This window comes from Vipera ursinii (genome assembly GCF_947247035.1).
Source record: "Vipera ursinii genome assembly, chromosome: 7".
NCBI classification, from domain to species: Eukaryota; Metazoa; Chordata; class Lepidosauria; order Squamata; family Viperidae; genus Vipera; species Vipera ursinii.
This window is the reverse complement of record NC_139521.1, coordinates 13,475,400-13,488,452: the sequence shown is the minus strand read 5'-3', so window position 1 is coordinate 13,488,452 and position 13,053 is coordinate 13,475,400. Positions and strand designations below refer to the sequence as shown.

The following is a 13,053-nucleotide window of genomic DNA, read 5'->3' as shown; positions in this document are numbered from 1 at the left end:
AAGTAGATGTGGAAAACTGATTTTTTTTTTCAACACAAAGAAGTATAATGTACATACACATGGAAAAAATGAGGGTGGATAAAATTATACCACTAAAAACTCCACAGAAGAATTAATTTGTCCTATAATGAATTCTTTAATCATATTGTTTGATTTTACACAAGTAATTCTTTTCAAAGTGTTCTTTGAAGATTTTTTTTCCTAATGGCTCAAAACCAAAAATTGTTTATGCAAAACAGTATATGTTTGGCCAATATTTTTTATTGTTTCATTTGATTATTTTTGAGTTAAGATTCATAGATCTGGGGATAATATTTTTCATTTTTTTTCTTCATAAATATGCCTTAGAAGTTCCAGACCTTTGTACAGTTTTTGCATCATTACAGCTTCATAATGGTTTTATGTTGCTACTAGGCTGCTGAAGCATTCTGTTTTTATTTAAAAAGTCAAAAATGAAAGAACAGCATACATTTCCCAAGTTAAATCTGTATTGTAAATCTGTATGCAATTAATTTGGTGTTGCAAACAATTTTAATTTTACAGTCCAAGGAAAAAAATAAATAAAGCATTAACAGCAAGCCATGATGACACAAAAATGGCAGCAAGCATATGGTGATGGCCTGATGCAAATCCTGCCGTCATATATTTATTTCAATATCTGATGTAAATACATGAATTGTTGTATTTGGTTCATGATGCGTGTTTGTCACTTTCTCTCTTTCCCCTTTTGGTATCCATGTATCTTATTAATATTTCCAGAGTCTTCATCTGTTAATTTCAGCAATAATTTATTTTGAAATGTTGTTGTTGTTAGAGTGATGCATATACTGTAAACATAGCCCAGCCTGTGCAAGCCCAGGAGTGGCAAATGTCTACATGTCACAAATGGCAGACTTGAATATGTAAGGATAACCTTGATTCATAGGCATCATGCTGCATATTTGCAAATTCAGCATTCAGTCTAACAATTTAATATGAAATATGGTGCGTGGTAGTGTTAAAGTAAGCTGGATTTACTTCCCAGTTGCCTCATGAAATATTGCTGAATTGGCACATTCAAGGAATTTACCAGGGAACGTATTTCTCCTATAGCAAAAATAATGGAATGGAAATTGATATTATCATAATCTTTATGATAATAATTAATTTAATTTAATTTAATTTACTTAATTTATTGGAATGCTCCCAATTTAAGCTCTGGGCACATGACCTAAATATACCAAAATACAAAAAAAAAGTAACCAATTTCAATTACAATCATGATTAACTATAAAATAATCACAAATTAGCAATCCAGCAAGAAAATAAATATAAAACATCATGTTGCTGGTTAGTATATAATTTGCAGGTTAGATAGCAAGAAAGCTGAACACAAGGAAAGACACCCAATGTAATTACAAATAATAGAAGTTTATTAATGAAAATTCAAGACTGACAGTGTAAGAGAAATTTCTCCTTGCAATAAGCCACAATGATACAGATTAAGATAAGATAATCTTTATTGTCATTTTTCTTACTGTGGGCACAACGGCACACATCAAAAATGAAATGTAGTTGCCCACTCTCAAGTGAAACACATGACATACACCTAAACATACTATATACAACATATGTATAGACCCTAACCCCTACATATACATAACAAATAAATATTAAATACTGTCAGTCTTAAATATATAACGGGAGGAGGAAGCTTGAGAGTTCACAAGGTTAAGGCTGTATGAAATGAAATTATGGCTGAACCTGGATGTTCTGCTATGGATACCATGAAGCCTCCTCCCAGAAGGTAACAAGGAAAACAGGTCATGAAGAGGATGTATAGTGTCCCAGATAATCTTTCGGACCCTGCTCAAGCAACCCTTCTGTGCTATGTCCTGGATGGAAGGGAGGGAACTGAAAATGGTCTTTTCGGCCATCCTCACCACTCTCTGCACCGCCTTCCTATCTGAAGCAGTGATGCTTCCAAACCAGACTGTGATGCTGTATGACAGGATGCTCTCGATCGTTCCCCTGTAGAAAGTGGTCAGGACAGGGGAAGGAAGATGTGCTTTTCTCATGTGACACAGAAAATACAGGCACTGCTGTGCCCGCTTCACCAGTTTCTCACTGTTCAGCAACCAAGCCAAGTAAATGCTGTAGCATCCGCTCACAAAGGGATCCATTCTTGGGGGCAGAATTTACAGCTCCCCATTCCTTCCTCCACCCTTTAGAAGGCACGCCCAACACCAGAAAAGATTAGCCAGAATAAAATTAGATGCTGAGATTTACTTTAGATGACTTCCGCCCTGAGTCTTCGGAGAAGGGCGGGATATAAATGGAATTAAAATTAAAAAATGGAATTAAAATTTACTTCAAGTCTATCATTAAAGGAGATTCTATCATTAAGGGAGGAAAAAAAGGACGGGGGCATTCAATAAAGAATACAACTAGAAAAGTATACAATGTGCAAGCTCTTTGCCTCATGAAGTATGAGCCACAGGGAAACAAAATCAGCCTTTGAATTTGGATTGCATCTATTAAAATCAAAAGGGAAGCTTGTTAGTTCACGCTTGTTATAAGCAAATGATATACCACTCAGGAAAATAGGAAGACCTAGCTTCTTAAGCAATTTCTCTTCCTGGTGTTGGCGTATAAGTGGGTCAACCAGACAGTAGATCAAAAACAGAGATCTCACCTACTCTATCATTAAAACAGAGTGAAAAACAGTAAAAATATCTTAATTTGCACATCTAACATACTTTACTCAAAGTCCATTACAGTACCCCACAATTAAAATTTATTATAAGTACTACCATTCTCAGCATTCTAACTTGTAGCCTACTTTTGGTTGGTATACTGCGCGTAAAGCTGCTGAATAAACCTATCCTTTTTTCAAGCACTCAGCATGTTTATGACTCAGCTCAGATCCAAACACAAAATCACTATGTTTTGAGTGGACCACAAAAACTATGATAGAGTTGATATTACAACATTAGATTCCAAAATTATTTCAACTTCAGAGTTAAGTAGTGGGCTTAAGAAAGTTTTTGATACAAGTATCGTAATATTGATACTGGTTCACAACTCATACAGCTGAAAATATAAAGCATCAGCACAAATGCTTGCTTAAATGACGAGTAGTTGGTGCTTATTATATATATTGTACTGGTTTGAGGAATGAACTTCTAGGATTAAAGTAACTCAGATTCTCTCAGTGTACACCCTCAATTGATGTTTTTTACAAACCCACCCCTTAATCTGAGTTTTCTCTGTACTCTGCTGCTTCAATTTCTCAATGTTGTCCTACTGCCAGTCTCTTTAAAAATACACAGTTGCCTGTTTCCACATATTTGTCCTTTTCTTCTTCTGACAACTGACTTTTTCTTCCATTTGGAGAATTTAGGTTAATTCAAACTTTGTTGCTAATGTTAGGGTTGGGGTTAGGAAATTGACTTTCATGGCTTTGCACGTGATTTTGAGCCATTTGTATGAGATGTTTAATAATAGCATGTCACAGATGTAAATAATGTATATTTTTAGAGAGAATGAGAGAGCTGATACAGGATAAAATTCAAGAGAAGGTATGACGTTAAACAAATTTTATCATGAAGGAATGTGGAATGGAAATTACACTTAACCTGCCAGTTTAATTGACAAAACAGTTTTTTTCTAAGATTCATCTACATGTAAATAATACATTCCACAAAATCTGTCCTTTTATCAGCTGAAAAAAGGAATAAAGCAGCATGGCTGGTAGAGATATATAGAGATATTATTGGGAAATCATAGAGTATAAACACTGCCATATCATTATATTTTGATGCAATTCATTTTTAAAAGTTCCCAGATACTCATATTAAGTTGTTGCAAGGCAAATATATCCAGCTCTGCACAAAATGAAGGAAGGCTTATTAGTGTCTTAAAAGCATTTGTACTGAGAATCCCCAGTATAAAAAGATTTTATTTAATAACTAAAATATCTTTCTTCCTTTTCTTTTGCTGGTCTGCAAGCAAAATATTATCTGTTTGCTTTAGAATAGCATCTGTCTTTGACATTAGCCTTTGTGTGAAATCCAAGTCTTTTATTGCACAAAGACAGTAGATGCACAAGTAATGCTGAATGACAGTTCTTGCTAGCCTCTGCATAATGGATCAAGTAACAGAAGCAGCAAATGATACCTTATGCTATTTAATAAGACTTTCAGAATGCATCCCACAATATTCTTTCTTTTCATGGTTCCTTTTCACCAGGGTAAATTATAAACTGGGTGGCCTTAGACTATGAGCAGCAAGTTTAGCACCATTTGATTGCTCTGGTAACTCCAGACCATGGAGTCCCTCAACATAATCTATCATATCTGTCTATATCTCAGTTATTGACCTCAATGACAACCATCCATGCTTCTCCAAGGATCTGCTACATTTCAAGGTTTGCAAAATATGCGAAGTTTGTTACTATGCAGGTTTGAGAAAGGACTTTGGGGACATTTTATACATTTTATTACAGTTGGACAGAATATGGAGAATATTAATTTTAAATGTGAATGTGAATTCTACCCAGTGTATGTTCAATTTGCATTACAGGCAAGTTAAAAAAATGTACAAAGAAAAATTGGTTTTGGTCACCATCTTGTGGTCAAATGTTTGAATTAGAACTTGGACACTCTGTTACAAAATGTGAAATAATTTGACCTGAGATGCCAATGATTAACATGAACTTCTTGTGGCAACAACATGGAACTGGTTTGTCTACCACTGTCAGATATTGTTCCCAATTTCAAATATTAATAAAATCTTTTGGGGGTCATAATTGGCCAAATACTGCTATGGTGCATATTTTTTTAACTGAAACCCTGTAAAGTATGACAGAAAAATCAATGAAGTAGATGCTATGACAGTGCTATGACGTGTCTTCTAAATGTATAAATATGGTATGTATGTATATGGTATGTATATGCTCAGCCAGTCAGTGACATGAAGTACATTTAATACATCGACTTAGTTATGCTGTGACTGGAAAACAGAGCCCCAACCAAACTCAACAAATTGCAACTCCTGACTTATAGCCAGAGCTTGAAGTAAGCATCCTGCAATCAATCAATATATTTGACTATTAGTAATATTTTGATAAGCAGGAAGAAAATCATGTTGATCCAGTTGCTGAGAAAACGGGCAGAGCCCTAACAGAAAAATATTTGCCACTGAGTATGTGGCATGAACTTGCCCATTTGTGAATATATTCGTGAAAATTGTCTATTTACCAAATTATAAGTCATGATTTTGTTTTGGGACTCAAATTATCTGAATTCCTTGTACTTTGAAACATTTAATTTTAACTAAATTGTTTGATTTTAGCTTTTAGAAAGGCAACCAGCAGGGACACTAGTTGCCAGTATATTTGCCAAAGACCTTGATTCTGGAAACAGTGGGATAGTGTTGTATTCATTATCCTCAGGTAACTATTATTTATGAAGTAAAAATACATGTGTATATAATATCAAAATGTTAGCTATATAGCATAACATGAGAAGAAAGACCTAGGTCTTGTGGAACACTTTTCCCCTGGTAGTTTGACAGCCCCCCACCCTTCTATTTACAAAAGGCTACTAACACCTTGCTTTTCACTTAATGAAACTGTTCTTCATAAGTTTTTAGCTTCCAACCCCTTATTCATCTTTGTGGCTATACTCTGCACTCTTTCCAGATTCTCAACATCTTTTTTTATATTGTGGTGACCAAAACTGGATGCAGTATTCCAAGTGTGGTCCTACCAAGTCCTTGTAAAAGTGGTACTAACACTTTATGTGCTCTTGATTCTATCATTCTTAATGGCTTGGGTCCGGGATATCTGAGGGAACACCTGCTGCCGGCATCAAGTTCCCTTCGTCCAGTGTGCTCCCACAGTGAGGGCCTTCTCAGGGTGCCGCCGGTTAAAGATTGCCAGCGGGTAACACCCAGGGGGAGGGCCTTCTCTGTGGGTGCACCTGCCCTCTGGAACCAGCTGCCCGCGGAGCTTAGGACCGCCCCCGACCTTCGTTCATTTCACCGGGACCTGAAGACCTGGCTCTTCGAGCTCTCCGGCCCAGGCTGAGAGTTTTTAATTGGGGTTTTTATATTTTTTCAGGGATTAAATTTAATTCTTTTTAATTGTTTTAAATTTTTGTATCAATGTTTTAAGTACCCTATAAACCACCCTGAGTCCTTCGGGAAAGGGCGGTATATAAATCCAATAAAATAAATAAATAAATAAATAAAATTCTGTTAATGCAGCCTAGGATTGCATCAAGATTTTTGGTAGCTGAAGTACACTGCTGGCTCATATCTAAGTGATTGTCTACTAGAACTCCACAATTGCTCTTGTAGTTACTACTGAGCCAAGTTTCACATAATGTATACCTATACATTTGTGTTTTTTTTCTTGCCTAAGTGTAAAACCTTGCTTTCCTCTACATTGAAATTCATTTTGTTAGACGGGGCCTAGTGTTCCGTCAAGATCTATGTAGATCTTGAGCTTATCTTTTAGGATAGCAGCAAGGATGTTTGTTTATTGTTTTAATGGTTTTTATATCGTTGTTTTTTTTTTTGTTTTATGGTTGCTGTAACTCAGCCAGACTTATTTAAGGTAGGTGGCATATAATATTTCAGTACATAAATCTATTTTTTCATATCATATTTAATTTATGACAAATTGCAAGAGAATGGAAATTGTGTTATGTTTTCTTGGAATTGTCATAAAATATATAAGACACATATTCCATGTCTCAGACTTTTGTCCACTGAGAATTAATGTTTTAATAATGGCCAAGTATTTTTCAGAATAATGCAGCATTTTATTCTATAGAATACTTTTAATATTTCACTGTAATATTTCACTGAGCTTCAACCACTCAAAACAATTTAATATAGTTATCAGAAAATCATTTGGCCAAAGGAACTTCTGTTGATCTGATTTTACCCTTCACTGGGTAGACTATTTTTGTCATACACACTTGCACCAAAATTGATTTATTATTTTCTCTTATTATGACCAAACATAGTAAAACCACAGATACTTTACAGCAAAAGTGCACAATGGTGACTATTCTCCAAAGTAGTTGATGGGACCAAGCCAAAAATGAAAATTCCATTTGTATTTAAAGTTAATCAAAATTCAATTCAGTTAATATAATCTTACATTTACACCAGTGACTAATGTATCCTGCCTATACCATTTAAAATAATGAATTAGGCAGAAATTTTGGCGGTCTCCAGAGATGAATGCTGCCTAAGCTTTCAGGGTCCATAGGCTGTTTTAGGGATTTAAAATATAAATTTCCACTTTATAGCTTGTTTATTTATTTTATGTTTGGTTTACTTGGGATCCATCTCTTCAAACAGATGTGAGAATAAACAGTGAAGAGTTTCTCTGCTTATAATTGTATGTTACATATTTACAGAAAAAAATAATAAAAAAGCAAATAGAAAAGAAGCAAGAAGAGATCCTGCAGAATCTTTTGTTACCCAAACAATTAATATACTCTGTTTGGTTTGGATTCACATGATATATGAACCCATGGATTGTGATTTGAACCCACGACTTTCACATATCTCTTCAAATTTAAATATTATGAACTAAATTATGATTGAGCATTAAGACTAAAAACTGCGTTCTAATGTAGTCAATTAAAATGGACGTATCAAGGACTTCTGGTTTGCGCTCGTAATGCATGGCTGTGCGAGAGCAGATTTCTGCACCCCACGGCTCATTTCACTTTGCTAGGGGGACCCTAGATGGGTCCAAAGTTGGAGGGGTGCCCCGTTGATCACAAAGCAACAGCAATCACTTCATTTGATCCGGGGAAAGCCTCCTGAACCTGACAGGAGAAAGTCTAGCTGCATGCCAGTGTCTAACCCAAGCTACCGCAGCTGAAGTCCAAGAGCACTAACCAAGAACAACGGTGAACAGGGTGTTTGGAACTGGTGAGAGTATTTGATCTTCTCTCCCTTATTTTACAACTAGTCCCTGGGAAAGATCCCCAAAGCAAACAATCTCCGAAAGTGAGGCGAGGGGACTACATTCCCATTCCTCCATAGACGGAAGCGGTGAATTAACCATTAAGGAGGAAAGAACCTTATTGAAATTAAATTCAAAATACTACAATCTGATCAAACTTAGAAAGGAAAACAAACTGCTAAGATTATATTGTAAAGGATTTTGATTGAACTACATAAAAAAGAAAAAATAACAACTTTTGTCTGAAAGAGTTGGAAAATAAATATTTGCTGACGTCTAGTGGATAATGAGAATATAGCACATTAAAGGCAATGCCCAGAAACAAAGAAAAAAAATCTGTTCCCATGAACTCTAATAACCTTTAAGAAGATAGTTGCTAAGGAACAGAGAAGAGATTGGATACTGGGCTGGCTATAAGAGTGGAGGAAAAGAAATACTTTGTGGTTTAAATTTATGAGCTGTTTAAAAACTTTGATCTATGACAAATTATTGAGAAGGGAAGTTACAGGAAGGATTTAAGCTGGCTAAATATATTGAATTGACAATTGACTCCTGAAAGAAAGAATTGTTATAAAACATTGATTTTACTGAAACCTTGACAACTGAAAATTATAGTGGATTACAAAAATTATATATAAAAACAAGAATTATACAATTTTGGACTGTATGGATTTTGAGTTTTGGCTAGCTTGACAAGGCTAATTACAGAGACTATGGTATTTATGACGGACTACTTGAAAGGGGGAGACAATGTGGATATGACATACTCATCAAAAAATAATAGAAAACCACACTTAATATCTACTCCTGAAAGATTTAGCTTGAAAGATCAAAGACCTTCAGAAACACTTCAAGACAAGACAAATACCGGTACTTTCCAAGAAGAAATTTATGCAATGCTACGACAGATACAAGCTACAATAGATCTAAACCACGAGGAGATTTAACATAACTTTGATACTATTGGTCCGTGGCCTATTCACAACCAGGCTGTGTGAGTGGCTGGCTGGTGTGCAAGCATGTGTCTTTGCGCACAGCCCCACTTGCATGAGCGTTGTGGGCATTCGGGGCCCCACTTGCACATGTGTCATGGGTGCTCTTGGTCCCATTCGTGTGAGCAACAGGTGCTTGTGTGTGTGTGCGCGCACACAGACACACACACACCTGCTCCTCCCATAAAACCATTCCCTCTTCATTTCCCCTGGGCCGCCAATCCAGAAAGGTTGGGAAACTCTGTTGTAAATGACATTATAAGAGGCCACACTTTCATTTAATGGTTCATAATCACTATTAACCAAAGAACTGAACATTCATAAACAAAATGGTGAAGTTCCAAACATGTTTTAGAAGACTATTTTGCAGAGATGTTTGTTCCTAATGAGTTTCTTTTCCTTGAGGTTCTAGTACTCATAGCCTGTGTTATGACAAGATGAAAAATGATTTTCTAGTTCTTTGTAATCCAAACAATAGCTAGCTTTCTGAATGTTGGTTAGAACAAACCATAGATTGACATGGTATCTGAACTGTCATGCTATGCATCCTCATAGTAATTCCTTATGGGAACAGCAACTGAATGAGATATCATTAATATTTTTTCTCGTCTTTCTTTAGGAATGCTAACAACAGTTTTTGTTTTGGACTGTGAATACCAGGAATATTATATGCTGAAAATTGTTGCTCTTGATAATGGCAGTCCAGCCCAATCTGCCACTCAGAACTTGAGAGTAATTGTTCTTGATGTAAATGATGAAGCACCCATATTTACCAAAGCTACTGTCAGAATCCATTTGTATCCCATTCATAAATGTATGTCTAAAATATTATACCCCTCCATGGATTCTGCCATTTTCCTGAGGGGAAAAGAGAAGATGTTTATTCAGCCTGCCTGTAGGCTGTCTTCAAAGACCAGGGAAAACCTTTTGAACTGAGGACAACAAAGGGTGGGAAGGGAGAAGGAGATCTGGTTTGTATCTCCATTTGAATCTGAAAAGGAAGGAGGCAATAGTCATAAAAGCACAGGAAGATCCCTCTTTCCCATGAAAGGGTTTGACACCTAAGTTTAATTGATGTGGGTCTGACCAAATGGGTTTGAGGGGAGGGGGTTGAACTGGGAACTCTTTATAAAGTATCAAAGTGTAACACAGTGCCAGATCCTTCTTGTATTTCCACAACCGATCATGTCCTAGTAAAAACTCCATTTGGACAAGACCTGGCTCCAAGAGTTCTTTATTTTCCTAAGATGTGGATTGGGGTGGGTCCTGACAGCTATGTATAACGCTTCAGTCTGAGAAAATAGAGCCCCAGGAGTGCTTGGCATTAAAGTTGAAGCAATAGATAAAAGATTCAGGTAATTTTCCTTTAAAAACAAAAAGAAAGTGTTATATTCACATTTTTAAAAATGGTCAAGAGTCTTACATGTTTTCATTTTTATTTTTTTCCCTTTATATATGCAAGAAAAGAAATAAATTTTATCTACAATAAAGGACCCATATTTATACGTATATAGAAAAGTAACTTTTTGCTTTCATTGCTAGTACAGTATCTGTTATTCATCCCCAAAATGTTAATATATGTAAATATGTTTCTTTAAGTAGAGCATAAAGATATTGAATAAAAATGTCTACTTCTTCCTTGTCTTAGATTCCTCACTTCCAGGTCCTGAGCTACATACCAGCACTTTGAAGTGCCTTAGATGATAATAATAATAATAATAATAATAATAATAATAATAATAATAATAATAATAATAATAATAATAATAATAATAATAATAGCTCAAATAGTACATGATAGTGAAATGCAGGTGGTACTCTGATTACAATCTGAAATTTGGTCTGGAATTTCACATTACCTCATCATTTAGCATTGGCAATCCCAGCAATTACCGTTGCCATCAGTAAATGAGGATAGTGAGGAGCTTATGTGACTGCTACTTGTGACTTTCTGCTGGCTTCCAACAAGCAAAGTCAGTGGGAAAGCCAGATGGAAGTTGCAAGTCCTGGTCATGACAAACCTCACAAATAGACTGCTGGGAGGATGAGTGGCCGGTGCTTATGGGAGCGACTTACAAGCTTTCTTGCTGGCTTCCCCATTAATTTTGGTGAGCCGACAGGAAAGGTCACAAAGTGGTTGCCAAATGCCTGAACCATGAGCACGTGATCACAGCTTCAACAGCATGGACTGGTTGAAAGTCCCCTTCAGGCAGTGCTATATTAACTTTGAACAGTCACTGAATGAGTGGCTTTAACTGTAGACTACCTGTATCTAGAACTAACTGTGTCCTATAAGAATTTGGGCTGCTTTTGAGATAATCTCTGAAGACAATGTTCTGAAAAGAACTGAAAAGTGAATTAGAGCAGCCAATTTGGAACACTTTCAGTGTTTCCTGCTATAGATAAGACTACAACTGGCACCCCAGCCAGAGGTGGGTATTGTACATCTTTTAAGATTTCATTGTGTATATATTTATATATACCATTTAACAAAATTTCTGGATCTACTTGTTACTCTTAATAGGGATAAAATATCAGGGACATGTTTTGAAAAACTCAGAAGTAGTAAATTCAATCAGCATTAATTAGTTCAATGGAAATTGAATAGCAAAGTGTAATGGAATGCAAAGGAAACTTCCTCATTATAATAAAATCTATAGTCATAGATTTAAATTGGATTGTAATTACAATTACAATTTCTCAGTGTTTGTTCCTAAGAATACAGCATATTGCCTTATGCTAGATCAAAATATTTGCCTAATACAGTTTACCAGGGCTAGCAAAGTCCGTTCAAGCCTTATTATGTTTTACCTTTTCAGGTGACCTTCAGATGCTGGAACTTGAACTTCTGCCTTTCCTTATTATTTGTCTGAAAATATTTGGTAAATCCAAAACATTTGCAATGTCAGAATTGTGCGTTTGGGGTTGCTGCATACTAAACTCACAATGTTCTGCATTGTAAGTATATGCCATTGAAGATGGTATCATTGAACTAAGCCCTTTCTCTACTACAGGAGTGTCAAACTGCTGGACCGTGGGCCAGATGCATCACCAGGAAACTGCCCCCACCCCATTGCTTGTAATGGAGAAAAAGCTCTGATATATCATGCAATGTCATGTGACGTCGCGAGTTTGACGTGTCTGCTCTACTAAGTTAATTCTCAAAAAATGGGCCAAGAACCTTTTGAGGAGGCATTTGGAGAGGGAGCATAGCTTCTTGCAGAAGGCGGCCACGTGAGTTGTGATGGGGGTTTCCCGATACTCCCATGTAACACCTCTACTCTGCAAGCTGCATTGGCTTCCGGTTGCCCTCTGGGTGAGATTCAAGGTGCTGGTGATGACCTATAAAGCCCTAAATGGCATGGGTCCGGGATATTTGAGGGAACACCTCCTGCCAGCATCAAGTTCCCTTCATCCTGTGCGCTCCCACAGGGAGGGCCTTCTCAGGGTGCCGCTGGTAAAAGACTGCCGGCGGATAACACCCAGGAGGAGGGCCTTCTCAGTGGGTGCACTTGCCCTTTGGAACCAGCTGCCAGTGGAGCTGAGGACTGCCCCCGACCTTCGTTCATTCCACCAGGACCTGAAGACCTGGCTCTTTGAGCTTTCCAGCCCAGGCTGAGAGTTTTTAATTGGGGTTTTTATACTTTTCAGGGATAAAATTTAATTATTTTAAATTGTTTTTTAACTTTTGTATTGTATTGACATTTTTAAACACCTTGTAAACCGCCCTGAGTCCTACGGGAAAAGGGCGGTATATAAATTTAATAAACTTAAACTTAAACTTGATGCAATTGTATCTTAAGACAGTTTATCTCATTTCTTCCCAGCACCCAAATCTGAAAAGACTCACTGTGTAGATTTTCATTAAACGATACTGATTAATGGTAGGTGTCCCAAATTGAAAATTATCCTACTGGACTGCTGATTTATGCTCTTGAAACTTATAGATTAATAAGTATATATTAATAGTATTACATAGATGCATTTATTCCATCTGTCCAGAATGGGGCACTATAATACTACTTTAATTACTGTTTTTATTAAAAAAGAAAAGAAATTAGGGACAATTTCAATTGAAATAGTTATTTC

General features: G+C 36.4%; 1 protein-coding gene across 1 annotated transcript in view; it reads left to right on the top strand.

Moving 5' to 3' along the window:
* Positions 1 to 13,053, top strand: part of DCHS2 (dachsous cadherin-related 2) — a gene marked incomplete at both ends in the record, with an annotated part of 37,435 nt that overhangs the window by 10,381 nt on the left and 14,001 nt on the right. Inside the window, 5 exon segments of the mRNA XM_083368068.1 lie at positions 4,239 to 4,274; positions 4,278 to 4,326; positions 4,329 to 4,408; positions 5,335 to 5,434; positions 9,584 to 9,747. Of these exon segments, the coding sequence (XP_083224194.1) occupies positions 4,239 to 4,274; positions 4,278 to 4,326; positions 4,329 to 4,408; positions 5,335 to 5,434; positions 9,584 to 9,747 (429 nt within the window).